At 41.1% G+C, this 15,883-nt stretch overlaps 1 protein-coding gene across 9 annotated transcripts in view; it reads right to left on the bottom strand.

Annotated features, from left to right (window-relative positions):
- Positions 1–15,883, bottom strand: part of LOC140715429 (C-terminal-binding protein 2) — a 309,864-nt gene that overhangs the window by 19,533 nt on the left and 274,448 nt on the right. For 7 of the 9 annotated variants that reach the window (XM_073027606.1, XM_073027609.1, XM_073027608.1 and 4 more), the window contains 3 exons: positions 10,928–11,055; positions 10,562–10,679; positions 5,059–6,932 (listed from right to left, as the gene is read on the bottom strand). In XM_073027606.1, the coding sequence (XP_072883707.1) occupies positions 6,752–6,932; positions 10,562–10,679; positions 10,928–11,055 (427 nt within the window). In that variant the 3' untranslated portion in view covers positions 5,059–6,751. Of the gene's footprint in view, positions 1–5,058; positions 6,933–7,501; positions 7,617–10,561; positions 10,680–10,927; positions 11,056–15,883 lie in introns of those variants that run through there. The other 2 variants (XR_012096134.1, XM_073027603.1) reach the window with 2 other exon arrangements.

Genomic DNA, 15,883 nt, shown 5'->3' with positions numbered 1-15,883 from the left:
ATGCTTACCAGAACAAATTGCGAATGACAACAGACCACAACACGTCAGAAGAATTTCAACTGTTCATGAAGAAAAATGGCATCAGACATTTCATGTCAGCTCCTCACCACCCAGCAATGAATGGGTTAGCTGAAAGGTTTATGCAAACCTTCAAGAAGTCCATTAAAGTGATCGACAAGGAAGACTTTTCTCTACAGCACAAGGTGGACAACTTTCTGTTTGTGTATCGGAACTCTGTTCATGAGAGGACAAATCAATCACCTGCAATATTGTCCATGAGCAAGAATCAGATCTTGTATAGGCCTCCTGAAACCAGATCTACAAAGGGAAGTGCAGAATAAACAATTCAGCCTGTTGCCAACTGAAGCAGCAAGGAGCTTCAGGTTTGGATAGTAAGTCCTAGCGCACGACTACTGAGAAGACAAGTGGACACCCAGTAGGTTAGCTACAAGAACTGGACCACTGATGTACACAGTGGATGTTGGAGATCAGACATGGGGATGTCACGCGGACCAGATACTGCATGCTCAACTGAAGAACTCACCTGAGTCAACTGTATGCAACAAGATGGACACATTACAGTCAGCGGACTTACCTCTCACTGATGATGTCACAGTAACGTGATACTGGAAACTGAGAACGTTGTCATAGACAAGACATATATCAAACCTGATACAACTCCACAGATCCAGAGGCGCGAAGAGAACTTTATCATTGATAAGACACCTGATGCCACTCTACAGGTCCAGAGGCGCTATCCTGACAAAAACAGAGCGCCACCCAAAAGTCTGAACCTTTAGCACTGTGAAGTTAATTGTGGACTGTTATTATGAAATCACGTTTATTTGGAATATAGATCTGTGAAAGGGAAATTGAATGTTTTGTACACATACAGTTTAATGTTAATCTAAAGGGGGAGGACAACCGATCTGTTGTCTGCGCGTGCACATTGTGCTCTCGCTCTCTTGTTGCAATGTGAATACACCTGTTAAAGCCATCTCCCGTGTGCATGTTTTTATTTAGTTGATATGTAGATGTGCACAGACACAATTCCCAACCTGGGGTCCATGGACCCCTTGCTTCGTCATATTGGTCCATGGTGTACAAATAAAGGTTGTGAACCCTTGATTTAAAGAGATATGGACCAGTGTAAGCCAGTAGGTAAGTATCTTGCAAGAGCTGTACTGAAGGGACCCTTACTGTGCTGTACACCTCTGGCACCAGTTACTGTTTTACAATATTTGATCATTCAGCTGATGTTTCATCACGTTGTTCACATCCACCTATCTGATTGAAGTTTGAAATGATAAACAGCATGAATGAAATAACAAACTGCTTGAATGGCAATACTTAGTAACACTAGGTCATTAGTTTAGAAGGCACCTAAGATCTGATGCTCCCCCATTTCCCGAGAACTGGTTTTGAACCTGAACAGGCTTTGAAACAAAGGATGATCCACAACATACACACCCTTCATTTTGTTCCTCATGTTACATAATGTTTTACACCTAATGCATTTTTCTAATTTTGAATCATAAAAAAATTATCTGCTTCTAATCCAAATCATTGAAGGCTCTAGCTAAATGATTGATACTGTACTTAAAACATTAAACCTTGTGATAATTGTTGATACAATAGCATTTTACCTTTTCATTAAGTAACAAAAACTTGTCATGGTTACTAACAAGATTATGACTCATCACCCAATATATAATAAATATTATATTGTACAAAGGCTTATCTTTTAAGTGACTGAATTTTAATATTAATGGAATAAATTGTTTTTTTTAAAGTTACTGTATATTCACCAGCCATTGTGTTGGAGCTGCTAATATTAAATATGGGTTTCGAGGTTAGTGAAATACTGCCACCTAGTGATCAAAAACCAACCAACAAGGCAAGTAAAAATCTGTTTTCTAAACACTTTCCCTCTTTTCACCCGCTTTTGCTGTGCTCCCCTTCCTCAACTCCAGGGGGAAAAAAAGCCACACGTAAGATTATTCACTACAACAAACTACACCAAGATAATGTGCCTGTGGGGAAGATACCTTGGCAAGTTTTCTCCTACTGCATGGCAGGCAGCAGCTGTGGTAAGGTGGGACAATGTACTTGGACAGAAATATAAATGTGACTGTGCCTCATTCTGGTGTAACATATTTTTAACTGCAGACAGCCAGAAACGATTTTGAAGTACCATGGATTGATGATCGCTTTGCGGGGCACATGAATTAACTCTGTGCGCCTGTCCCTGAAATTCTAGTGACCTGTATGTCTGCACTGAACAGCGAAAGCCAAACTTGAGGCACATCTCCTCATCTGTTGCATGGGCACCTTCAAGTCACTTTCAGCTTCTGATCTTTCCTGCTCTTTCTGCCCTATACTGCATGTGCAACTGATGAAGGACAAAGTTCTAGGTATTAGATTATTGTTTACCACCCATTTTGACGTGCAGCTCCCAGGTTGTACATAGCAGGGGTACTGCGCCGGAGAATCACCTTTCAAAGGTTGATTGGACGAGGTGGTTTGCAGGCAAATAGCTCACAGGCCTGTGAGGTAGTGGGAGCTCAAGATCTCCATGATCCTGTTAGAGAAAGGCAAGGCAGCTAGGAGTAATGGAGCCTGGATAATGAGAGATTTAGGGACCCTGGCCAGGTTGACTCTGTGGTTAAGAAGGTATACAGTGCATTGGCCTTCATCAGCCGTGGGATTGAGTTTAGGAGCTGAGAGGTAATGTTGCAGCTATATAGGATCCTAGTCAGACCCCACTTGGAGTACTGTGCTCAGTTCTGATCACCTCACAATAGGAAGGATGTGGAAACCATAGAACAGGTGCAGAGGAGATTTACAAGGACGCTGCCTGGATTGGGGAGCATGCCTTATGAGAAAAGGTTGAGTGAACTCGGCCTTTTCTCCTTGGAGCGACGGAGGATGAGAGGTGAATAAGATGATGAGAGGCATTGATCATGTGGATAGTCAGAGGCTTTTTCCCCGGGGCTGAAATGGCTAGCACGAGAGGGCGCAGTTTTAAGGTGCTTGGAAGTAGGTACAGAGGTAGATGTCAGGGTTAAGTTTTTTACACAGAGAGTGGTGCGTGTGTGGAATGGGCTGCCGGCGATGGTGGTGGAGGCGGATACAATAGGGTCTTTCAAGAGACTCCTGGACAGGTACATGAAGCTTAGAAAGTAGAGGGCTATGGGTAACCCGAGGTAATTTCTAAGGTAAGGACATGTTCGGCACAGCCCTGTGGGCTGAAGGGCCTGTATTGTGCTGTAGGTTTTCTATGTTTCTATGAAAAAGGAGGCTTGGGTCAGGGAGAGGCAGCTGGGATCAAGCAAAACCCCAGAGGACTGTAGGGGATGGAGAAGTGGAGGAGTGTACTGAAGAAGAAATCAGGAGGACAAACGATAGGCATAAGACCATAAGGAATAGGAGCAGAAGTAGACCATTGTCTGTTTTGCTGCTCGATCACGGCGGATTTTATTATCTCCCTCAGCCCGGAGAGTGTTGCCAGAGAAGATAATGAAGAATACAAAGAGATTTTATAAATATTAAGGGGGAAGGAGTAACTAGGGAGCATATACAGCCCCTCAAAGGCTAAAGGAGATAGATTTGGAGCTGCAGTTGATAGGCGTGAAGATTTCAGAACCAATAAATTAAATAGGATTGGTCTAACCGGCAGTCTGGCATTACATCTGATACGGATCTGTATATTGGACTGGGCATGGGAAGGGGCAGGGAGAGGGGAATCATGTTTGAGAAAAGGGGAAGGGAGAGGGGAGGGAGAAGGAAGCACAAGACAGACATTCTGTAATGATCAATAAACCAATTGTTAAGAATCAAATAACCTTGTTTAATGTCTCAGGGCTGGGTGTGTCTGCACGTACACCACTCCCTGGTCCCGCACCCCTCCCGTGGCATTCCATCCTCACCATTCCCAACATCCTTTGCTCCCGCCAGATTTACTGAACCGCCCTCTGCTCCAAGTTGACAAAACAGTACTGTGCAAAGGTCTAGGGCACCCTCGCTATACGAGACTTTTGCACAGTCCTGTAGATAAGGTGAATTTCCATTCCCCTCCCAGAGTTGGGAAATCAAGAATTGGATGGCATTGGTTTAAAGTGAGAGGGGAAAGACTTCATGGGAACATTTTATGGAGGAAGAAAACACTTTTATCATTAAACCTTTTTAACTGAATAGTGGTATATATATGGTCTAAGCTGCCAGAGGAAGTGTGATTGAGGTAGATACAATAAGAACTTTTAAAAGACAGTTGGAGAAGTACATAGTTTGGCAAGGTTTAGAAGGTTTTGGGTCAAATTCTGATGAATGAGGGACGAGCTTGGATGGGACACTTTGGTCAAAAAGTACCAGTTGTGCTGAAGGACGTTTCTATGCTGTACAACTCGATATAAATTTAAAGCCAGTGACTGCTGAGATTGCATTGGCTTGTAATAATTGGGCCACTTTCAAGCACTAAGAGAAACATGCAATGTAGCCACAGGTAAAGCCAAGGGGGGGGGGGGGTTTGCAAATATGAAATTGAGGACGACAATTTCTGATGGCTGGATAAGTCCAGTGTGGATATTGTTGTCAAAGTCTTGGAGGCAGCACTGAGGAGTTTACAGCTGGACTGTAGGGGACTGAAGAAGGGGAGAAACAGAAGGACAAGGAGGAAGAAGATATGGAGGAACATGGAAAACTCAGACTTGATCCAGAAAAGGCAGAAATGGTCTGTCTTTGTCAAGAGTTATTACTCTCGGAGTCCACGCTAGAACTTGTGCCCAATGAAAGCTGTGAAAATTTTTGTATAAAGTTAATTTGCTGGCCATTCCCTTTCCAAAGACAAGGGGGAAAAGAAAACTTTAATTATTACATTCTTTAAAATGTGTAAGGAATATCAGGGATAGCAATAGCTTAAAAATGTACATCTGCACCAAGGAAATGTGTGAAATATTTAACAGTTTAAAAATCTGGAATATATTTGAAAGTGTCAGGAAATATTTTGAAATCTGTGTTATTTTCAAGAACTGCTGACAATGAGACACATGCAAACAATAATTGCAATAGTTTTAATTCTTTATATTTTTTCACTGTTAACACAAATTGTTGAAGAAATATAGAAATTGAAAGACTGACTTTAAAAAAATGATTTTCCTGCAATTGGAAACTGTCACTGCACAGCTACCAAAAAAGTTTCAAGTGAAAAAGGCTTAACACTAGTAATGTTAACCCAACATGGCAGCACACATTTAAACAACTGAACAGCAAGTTTATGACACAATTTAACAAACGTTAATAAAGAGCTTTCTAGTTTAAATGAGAACACATTAAGCCGAAAAGAATGTTTAAACAAGGTTTTTCACACACGCATACTTTTGATCTCCATATGACAACCCTTCTTTTAAAAGGGTAGATTAATATCCAGGTACAGCAAGCATCTCTTCCCTCCCCAACTCACAGCAGTGGTATGCGCTTTCCATAGATTCAAAGAAATCACTTGACGATTTGCTTTTCCTGATTTAAAAAAAAATCTTTAAAAACTCCATACAAGAAATGATTGCTAGAACCCTATAAAATAGTAACAGAGGAGAATCACGATAAACACATTTAGCAAAGGTAAAGGTTTGAATCAGGAGTTTGGACTATAATAATGTGCAATACTAAATTCATCTCAATTAGTCTTTCACTCAGCAACTGAATATAACTAAAATAAAACACTAGAGACTTGTTATCTGAAAACAACATTAAACAAAAATTAAGCTTTAATGAAATCTGTTTATGTAACTTGAGCTGCTGTTTTTAAGTGAAATCAGGCGACAGTTTGATAACGTCCAGTGTGTTGAGTGCCAAGAAAATCTTTGATAGTGGAAAAGTTTAGAAATGAACAAAAGCTTTGTGTGGGTAGTGCTATGACCTGGATCAGTTAGAGGAGTGAATGGGAAAGGATTTTAGAATTTGAATCTGTTGTTCCATCTGACTTTCACAGCTAAGTGACCTGCTTAATCTTATACTGAAAGAAAATCTGCTGTAACCACGTCAACCCCTCAAGGTCATGACGAGTTGCAATATCTAGTATTACAGCTCTTGTCTCCTGCATCATTCTCACTGGTAAGAAACTGCATTGATGTATCTGAAAATAAACCTGTTTGATTCATATGATCCACACGAGGTGAGTTCTTATACTAAAAAAAGATTATGACATAGAGGGTTTTTTTTTTGTTCAAGAAATGGGAGACACCTTGAGGAACAAATGATCTGAAGCCAAACTTTCCAACAAATAATACAAAAGGTTTTGTTCCTGAGATGAAGGGAAATGCTTCAAGCTACTTTTATTGAAACTCCACACCTAAGGCTACCATTTTCTGTCAATAGCACATTTCACTCTCTCTTATCACCTATCGAACACTTACTTCAAATTATAAGAAAAAATCTACCCAGTAAAACTTGTGATCAACAGATAAAAGATATGAAGAAACGTGACACACATTTATCAACAGGGACATTTCATCGGAAAACACACTTTGTAAAATACTTCTTAGTTTGTGTTGAGTCGAGGGAATTCTCTTGAGTTTAATGCAGTTTTCAGTCCCATCCTTAGATAACACTGACTTCTCGAGGCTGGTAGCTGTAGAGAGTACAAATTCCTAGAAGAGTTTCAAGTCTCAAATATCCTATAAATATTCCATTTTCATAATGATATTTTGGGTGTCTCTTGGTCCCAACCCTAAAACTGGATGAGCTCTGCATTGTGCTATTGCTCAGTGGTGTGCTCTCTGTCGCCTTCGTGTTTTGTGGGCTGACTGGGGGATGGAGTGTGTGACGGATGCACTACTGCGGGAAGGTTGTGGGAGACGGTCACTCCACCGGGAACCATTCCTTCCATGGACGCTGGGATTCCAGCAGACGGTACACCTACTATACCAGGAGGGTACCTACAAAGGAAGGCAGAATCGAGTGAGTATGCGACCATCAGAAGGAGCAGAGAAGACAGCCTCGGATCTTGATCCTGCTACAGATTAACCAGTCCTCTCTTTGTTCCACCGGCCAATCAGTGACCAAAAACATACCTCAAAGCCTAAAGCTGAGATTTTACTTTTGTGTAGCCTGTAAGTCATGCCAGGCTCTAAGCAGCGTTATGTTCAAGACAAACATTAAATCAGCAGCTGAACAAGGTTTGAAGAAACAGCAACCACAAAAAAAATGCAGGCTTGGAGCAGGAGGGTGGAGGTCAGTTAAGATGAACTTCACTATAATGTCCCACAGATGAAACTCTGCTGGCACACTATCTTTCATTGTCTATGAAAAATAGGCACCTTGTGAATGAGATTACACTTGAATAATCAGCACTGTCTACGGGCTGAATCAACAGCATGAACCAGTACCTTCGTGACTGAAGGCGAGGCAAGGAAACAGCAGGGATTTGGGGGGTGGGAAGGGGAGAGGATAGATAGAGAGACGCTTCACATCACTTCATCTATAAACATATACTTATTTTCCTTACCTTAATGCATTTTATCAGCAGATGATAGCAGCTGCTGGCTGAAATGGTAAACTTCAAATATCAATATAGGAGGGTTTTTGTGAATGAGGAGAGCTCACAACAATTAGTCTTTTCCCTATTGATTAAACAGAAAAGGAGTTTGTTTTCTATTAATGGGCAATGTGCATTCTGCTGCCAAGATGGAAATGCACCAAACTCCTTTTTTGCTGCGTTTAAGCCAGAAGCAGGTAGCCTCCTGTCCATCTCCCAATGACAAAAAACCTTTGACCAATTCTCCAAAAAACTTCAGACTATGAATCTAAAAGCAAATTTTAGTAATTTTAATAGCTATTATGTAAAACCCTCCTGAATCTTGGCTCAGCACCCTGCATTTCATTGGCAAGAAATTAAAACTTCACATGAATAATGACAGAAGTTGAACACATGACAGGAAGAGCATGGCTTAAATTGAAGAGGGGCAACGTTGCTGGGCAAAGTAAGTGAAGCCAACTGAATGCCTGAAGTTGGATATCCTATAACATTATCATTTTCATGACTTGCTAAAATTATATTGCATCACCAGTAATTTATATACAAACATTCAACCATATATGTATAAAATTATTTTGTCCATTGTTCTAACTTAACCATTGTGCAGTCGGTTAAAATACAGAATAACAAATTAATAAAGAGCACAATGTGAAACTTTTGGGCGATTTAGATATCCAGCAAAGGTCATAATATCCAGTGAATGCATCAGAATTTGAATTTGAAGAAAAGACCTTTCATAAGGGACTAGTCAATTAGCAATGGTTAACAGATAATATGTGGTCAATACATGTCTTTAATTATTACATTATAAAGCAATAGGCTTCAGCCTTCGTATAATCTGGTTTTCTAGATTTTAATGTAATCTGTTAGCAACGATACTAAGCAAAATCATAAAGTATCTTACAAATATTCCAACTGTACCTGTGAAATTATGTTAAATCGTAGGGTAAATTGGCATCATTCCACTTCTGCAAGCAATGGGTTTGCCTAACTATTAAAGACAATTTCTCCAGTTCATTGTGAATAATGTTAACTGTGTGACACTGGGACTAGATGATGTTTTGACTGTACTGCTGTGGTGAAGAGGACCTGGTTTTAAAATCTGTTCTGAGAGATGTTCAGGATCACGTGGATGTCTCGTATGTGAACTGAAGTCACAAACCTGTGGCTCATACAGCAGAAGTATTAACTGCCTGTGATGTCAGAGGGCTTAGCTTCTCTAATGATGGAACATTGCCAGGCCATCCTCTCCGGGGTCAAATAAAGATGAGGAAATTTCAGGATCACCTCGGATTAAATTAGGGGTTCACTGGGCAGCTTGGCTCAATGGACCAGAAGGGCCTATTCCATGCTGTATCTCAATAAAAAAAAAATTCATCTTTGGAGCTTAAAACTGCAAAGGTATTCTAAAGCTACAGGTAAAGCATTTCTCCTTCTCAGCAACACTGTTAGCTGGCAGCAGCACATAGAACAGTGTTTTGCTGATCAAGGATAATAAGGAAACTAGGAAGAAAAGTGGGATTGAAATCATCGGAAATCCATGACTCAAAGAGGCCATTCAGTCCGTCATATATAGGGCTGGAGAAGAAAGGGCTTTACCCTTCCCACCCACCTGGTTTCACCTATCACCTTCTAGCTGGCCTCCCTCAGCTCCTTCCACCCTTTTATTCTGACATCTTCTCCCTTCTTTTTCAGTCCTGAAGAAGGGTCTTGGCCCAAAACGTCAACTGCTCATTCATCTCCACAGACGCTGCCTGACCTGCTGACTTCTATCGGAATCTATGCGTGTTGCTTCACGTACGGAATACGTGTTGGCTACATGAGCTACAGATCCCTACCCTGCATTTGTAGCCTTCAGACCGTTCCTCTTCAAGCACACCCCTTAGTACTGTGGCTAAATGGGATCAATTAGAGTGACCTGTGAAACCAGCTATCCATCACAACTATTACCCTTTACTATCTGCCAGTGGGTCACGTTTACTACTCTCCCATGGATCTTAATGGTTTTCTTCTGCAGTGGATGGCCACAACGAGCTCTGAACTCCTGGCTTTAAAACACATGTAAATTGCTTTGTCCTTGTAAACATCATGCTCTTGAAATGTTCAATCTACTTAGCTACACTCAATCTTCTCTTTAAGAAACTGTGCTGACTCGCCATAATTAATCTGTGCTTTTCTGGAAAGTTTGTTGTCCCTTTGAATGCACTCCAATAACTTGTGCACACGCGTTAAACACATTTATCTGTACTTCCTTGCTTTATCCCTTCCTGTAGTTAAATTAGGCTTGAGTATTTACTGCATTAACTAACTTTACACATGCACAATGTGGTTAAATTACTGGACTAATACCCACACTCAAAAGTGTAATTTCTATCATGACTCTTAAGGAATTTAAATCAAGTACTTACAGTGTAAATGGTTATCAGGAACAGTGACTATGAAACTATTAAACGGCTGGAAAATTAGATAGGCTTTTGCATAGTAGGGGAATGAATGGTTATGGGGGAAAGACAGGTAGGTGGAGATGAGTCCATGGCCAGATCAGCCATGGTCTTATTGAATGGCGGAGCAGGCTCGACGGGTCGGGATGGCCTACTCCTGCTCCTATTTCTTAAATTCTTATGTAAATGCCACACCCTCCAGGGCAGGAATTCTGCAGTCTTCACTGTCCAAACCCACCAATGTGGTTGACCCTTGCAGCAAACGCAGGAAGCACTCAGTGGTTCAGAAGGATAGGGCAAAGAGTATCTAACCAGAAACGTTAACACTTTCTCCTTTCACCTCTGCTCTCTGACCCGTATCCAGTACTCTCTGCTTTTTCATTTCAGAGATTTCTATTATTTACATCTTGTTTTTGTTTTTGATTTTGGCTAACTCTTAAATTGCCCCCTGAAATGGCAGGCAAACCACTCACTTCAGGGATCAATTAGGGAGAGGTAATAAATGCAGTTCCTTCCCAATGTTGCCCGTATTCTGTGAATGAATGAAAAGATGATCTGATTTAAAAATGTGCACAAAACATCCTCTTACCTGTAGGTGGCTCCATTGAGCTCTGGGTGGACAGCCTGCTGGTCCATTGTTGGCCAGGCAGCAGTTGTAACAAAGTAATCCTTATTTACACAGTTTCTTAAACTGTCTGGGATTCGACCTGCAGCAATCAGGAAAAAAGGTAACAAAATTAATGAATTACAACCATGCATCCTTGAAGACAACTAACATGATAATTATTTTCCTCAAACTGTCACAGTCTAAGATTAAACAAAAAAAATTGACCAAAATCTGAAAACTGATGAAAATATTTACAATTTACATTGAAGAAGGATACATCATATAATTAGATATATGAGCACCATTATCATTATATTTTCTGAAATTATGGCTGTCAAGTGCTCTCACCTGTAATAGCTCTACGAATCTCAGTGGCAGCTGCTTCTCTCATCTCTAGGGATGCTTGCTCACTGTACCAGGATGTGTGTGGTGTGCAGATCAAGTTGGGCGCATCTTTCAATGGGCCTTGTGTGAAACTGCGTGGGAATAAAAATAAAGAGTCTGTCTGTGCATTCTTCTCACGAGTCCATTAATCCAGCAACTCAAGGCAAAGGTGATGCATGAAAGACAACTACCACATTGCCGCGAGGTTCCCAATGATCAGTGGCAAAGTCAACATAGTGGCTCCAGCAGCACTGATGTTAATGCACCTGTCTCCCTCATTCCCTCTCTCACACAGGGTATGCCAAAGTAGCAGAATATTTGATGGTGACTAATAAGAGAAAGCAAGAATGAGCCACAGGGAGGAAGTTAACTGCAGGGTTAGACCATATACAGAACAGTAAAGCATAGTGCTGGCCCTCTAACCCACTCCCGGATCAAACTAATCCTTCCCACGTAGCCCCCCATTTTCCTACTAAACTTACACTTCGGGTTCTGTTAAAGTCACACCCAAAATAAATACAGAGTGGAGCAGCTTAGGGGTCATGTTGCTGGACTAGCAGTTCATTGATTGTAGAGAAATTTTACTGGCTAATGGTACAGAAATATGTTCAAGTCTCATCAAAGTAGGTAGGGATTTAAATAGTTAAATTATCAAGAAACAGCATGAGTAATAGTGTTTGCATTTTGGTTAGAAAAGAAAGTCCCATCAACTTCACTAATTTGCCTGCATGGAGAAAATCATTTTCTTGCACGACTCGTCTCCATACCATTGATGTTGACTCAGCTGCCCTCTGAACTGGCAAGCACGTATCTCTTGGGCAAATTAGGGATGGGATTAAACTCTGGCTAGACTTCTTTAGGAGTTGGATGTTACCTAAAGATTCTGGCATACCTCTACAGATACACTGTGGGGTGCGTGCCGACTGTTTGCATCATCACCTGGTAACAGAGGCTCCAATCCCCAGGATCGATAAAAGCTGCAGAGGGTCATAGAGTCAACCAGCTCCATCACTTGCGCACTATCGAGGACATCCTCAATAAGGTGGCATCCATCATTAAGACCCTCAGCATCCTCCTCACTGCTGCCATCGGGGAGCAATGATGGCGTTCCCTCCTGCACTCTGACTGGGAAATTTCATCAGCGTTACAATGATAAACCAGCACCAGGGAGCGTTGGGTGAAATCTTCTGAGCCTGAAATGGATATTTCCGTGTCCTGGTAAGGGATCTCAGCCCCAAACATCGACTCTTTACCCTTTTCCATAGATGTTCCCTGACCTGCTGAGTTTCCCCAGCACTTTGTGTGTGTTGCTTAGCATTTTAGGATCAGCTTCTTCTGCTTTCCCATCAGATTTCTGAATGGCCCAGAAACCCTTCCCCACTATTCCTGCATTTTATTTTTATTGTAACTTAGCGTAATCTTTTTATGTCTGGTACTGCACTGCTGTCACCAAACACATTTCACAACATATGTCAGAGATAATAAACCTGATTCTGATTCTTCCCATGACATTCACATTCAAGGAATGAAAGATTAATACATCATATTGAAACTACTTTTTCTAGATTCTCTCACAGTCACATAATAGTGGCAACTCCTACCGCAGTGTACAACCAACAAACAAGTGATCTTTGATGGAAGAGCTGGGGCTGAGAACATCTATAAAATCCTGATTAAACCCATTTATTAGTGGTGCTGTGTAAGTGATATTCTATTCCTTCCCCCAGCGATGAAACACGGTAATAGAGACACGAGGAGATCTGCAGACGCTGGAAATCCTAAGCAACACACACAAAGTGCCGGGGAAACTCAGCAGGTCAGGGAACATCTATGGAAAAGGGTAAAGAGTCGATGTTTGGGGCTAAGATCCCTTACCAGGACACGAAAATATCCATTTCAGGCTCAGAAGATTTCACCCAACGCTCCCTGGTGCTGGTTTATCATTGTAACACTGATGAAATTTCCCAGTCAGAGTGCAGGAGGGAACGCCATGCCTTGTGGACCACTGCAGAGGAACTTCAGGACACCTGCTGTAGGGAATTCCTGGTTTGCGACTTGGTAAATTTGGAAGTTTGCAGAAAAAAAAACTCCATTCTTAGTTCCCAGACAACCCACGTCCTGATCTGTATCCCCCACTTGCCCTAAAGCTGAAAGTATTATGATTGAGGGTCTGAGATAAGACTATAAGCCACTGGTGCAGAATTGGGCCATCCAGCCTAATCATTGTGCTCCGCCATTTCATCAGGATTTATTTTCCTACCTCAATCCCATTCTCCAGCCTTCTCCCCATAACCTTTGATGCCCTTACCACTGAAGGACCTATCAACCTCTGCTTTAAACATACCCAATGACCTGGCCTCCAGAGCCATCCCAAGGACAATGAATCCCACAGATTCACCACATTCTGGATAAAGAAATTCCTCCTCATCTCCATTCTAAAGGGACATCCTATAACTCTAAGGCTATGCCCTCTAGTCCTAGACCCTCCCAATGACGCAAATGTCATCTCCATGTCCATTCTGTCTTGGCCTTTCAATATTTGGTTGGTATCAATGAGATTATCCCCCCCCCCCCCCCCATTTTTCTAAACTTCAGTGAGTATAAACCCAGAAACATCAAACACTCTTCGTAATGACCAAGTACATTAACTACTTGGTCAGCCATTCCCTGATCTTCTTCTGGACACGTTATACTTTATTTTCTTACAACTAACCTCCCTCCCTCCCCATCCCAAAGTTCTCCTAAGTACAGATCTTCCACACCCAACCATAAGGACAGCCCAGCACATAATGTCTTCCCAACAGGAATCGCATCAGTGTATATGTTACAAGTTAAAACTCCAACACAGCAACGTGTTAAATACCGTGTTCTGGCTCTAGCTATGCAAACGATTTCCATTTTGTTTTGAAAAAAATCTTTAAAGAAAACATCACCTGCTGATAATACTGTATGTTTAAACATTCTTGAAAGTTACCCCATAGCTAGGTCACTTGCTGAATGAAACTAAAATTATTTAATAGGGACAAAATACATTTTGAATAATTAAATGTTACCCTTGTCATAAATCATCTATATCATTGAACTTTGACCTCAAGCCATTAACATTACTGACAGTCATTTTGCATGGTAATAAAGCAGCTTATGTGTCCTTGTCTTGAATTTCAGCTTCATATAATTTGCCATATAGTTTCCGATTTTCAGTATCTGTAGCTTTTGAGATTGGTGAGTAGACAGGAAGCCCACATTGCTGTGGAAACTAATTGGACCTGCCACTGTGGCACATCACCACCTGAAAGTGATGTTAGCGATTTACACCATAAAGCTGAAAGGACAGCAGAGAGTTCTGGTCCTGACACTTACGTTCATTCACAAGGACATCAAAATTCAGGAACTACTTGGAAATCCAGCAAAACAAAATTAAGCTGCAGGTCACCAGACTAGATGCTATTCACCGAGATGTCACTAATATGGAAATTCTTGGGCAACAAATGGAATTTGTCTTTATGGGCATTATTTAGTCAATGTTGTCCTTAAGTCAAAATTTAAAAAACACTCACTATGGTAATCCTACCCTCACAACATTGTAATGAACGGCATCAAAAGCACACAAGACTGATAAGAAAGAACAAAAAGAGGAGGGAGAGGAAACTAGTTCTGCTATCCATAGGGAATATGAATGTATACAAGTCTAGTATTGTGGGAGCTTGCACACATGCAGGGGCATTCATCTGTAAACTGCCGACAGAGAAGCAAAGATATTTCAAAATTATTTCAACACAATAATCTGATTAAAGATTTCAGTTAACTCTGTAAGTGTCAAAAGCAGCTGTGCTCTATCACGTGAAGTTTTTGCATAGCAGAGCCAGGACAAAGTTATCTGGTCTTGGTTCAGTTGGGTAATACAGTTCTTTCAGCACAGTGAGGAGTCTGACTTGAAGGCCACAGTAAGGGAAATTATAGAGAACAGGAAAAATTTTTTTAAAATAGTGTTTCTACAATCTATGTCTGATTATGCTTGACTACTTATACCCAACATCACAATGTCTAGTAAGTGCAGTATAGGAACAGCTTCATTTTACTAACAATCTGATGTAATCTCAAAATGAAACCACTTCCTTTCTGGCAGTCCTCTTCTTCATCTTCTTCCTAGGCAGTCTTGGGATCAAGAGTGATTTGCTTCTACGTCCATAGTTTTGTGAGTGGCTGATAATGTCAATATGGAAAAGGCAGATGCTTGCACAGATGGGGCAGTAGGTGGCTGATGAGGTGAACAGGGTGCTGGGCTACTGTGGCACCCTGATATACATATTTACAAAAAAACTGTTACAAAAATTTACTTCCTTTCTATTTTCTCTTTTTTCATTAATTTTGCACAGCATCACCCAACAGACTAAGTGCTGGCAATGAATCACCAGATTATTAATTATTCACATGACATTATAATCTTACATTGGTAGGAATTTCCTATATAATATAATTTCACATGCTACTGTGTGTCGTGGTCAACCATTTCCCATCACAGTTTTACATGGTCACTCTTATAATGATATATAAGGTGGTCATTCAGCCCATCGGTCAATGCTATAAATGGAAGAGCCACCAATTAACAGAACTTCATACTGGATCCTAGCCTCAAACTGAAAATCCCTCCATGTCTTTCTCCTTCCCCATCCCTATAATGTCTGCTACACACAATATAAAAGTAAAGGTAAGATTTCTCTCCATGCCTTGTTTGGAGTATAGGGTGACAATCTTGCTGTTTCTTTAGCATTTGTTTTTTTACGAGGCTGAGTTGCTAGCTTGATGCTCAACCCAGCACAGGTGGAAAGCGTGCAAGGAGCTGGCTGGATTTGAACCTAGGACCTCTTCTGAAGTCTGGGTGCGGATACTACCGCACCAGTGGCACCAACTACATACAAC

The sequence above is a fragment of the Hemitrygon akajei genome, chromosome 23 (assembly GCF_048418815.1).
Source record: "Hemitrygon akajei chromosome 23, sHemAka1.3, whole genome shotgun sequence".
NCBI classification, from domain to species: domain Eukaryota; kingdom Metazoa; phylum Chordata; class Chondrichthyes; order Myliobatiformes; family Dasyatidae; genus Hemitrygon; species Hemitrygon akajei.
Note: the sequence above shows the minus strand (reverse complement) of the source record. Positions and strands in the feature narration are given on the sequence as shown.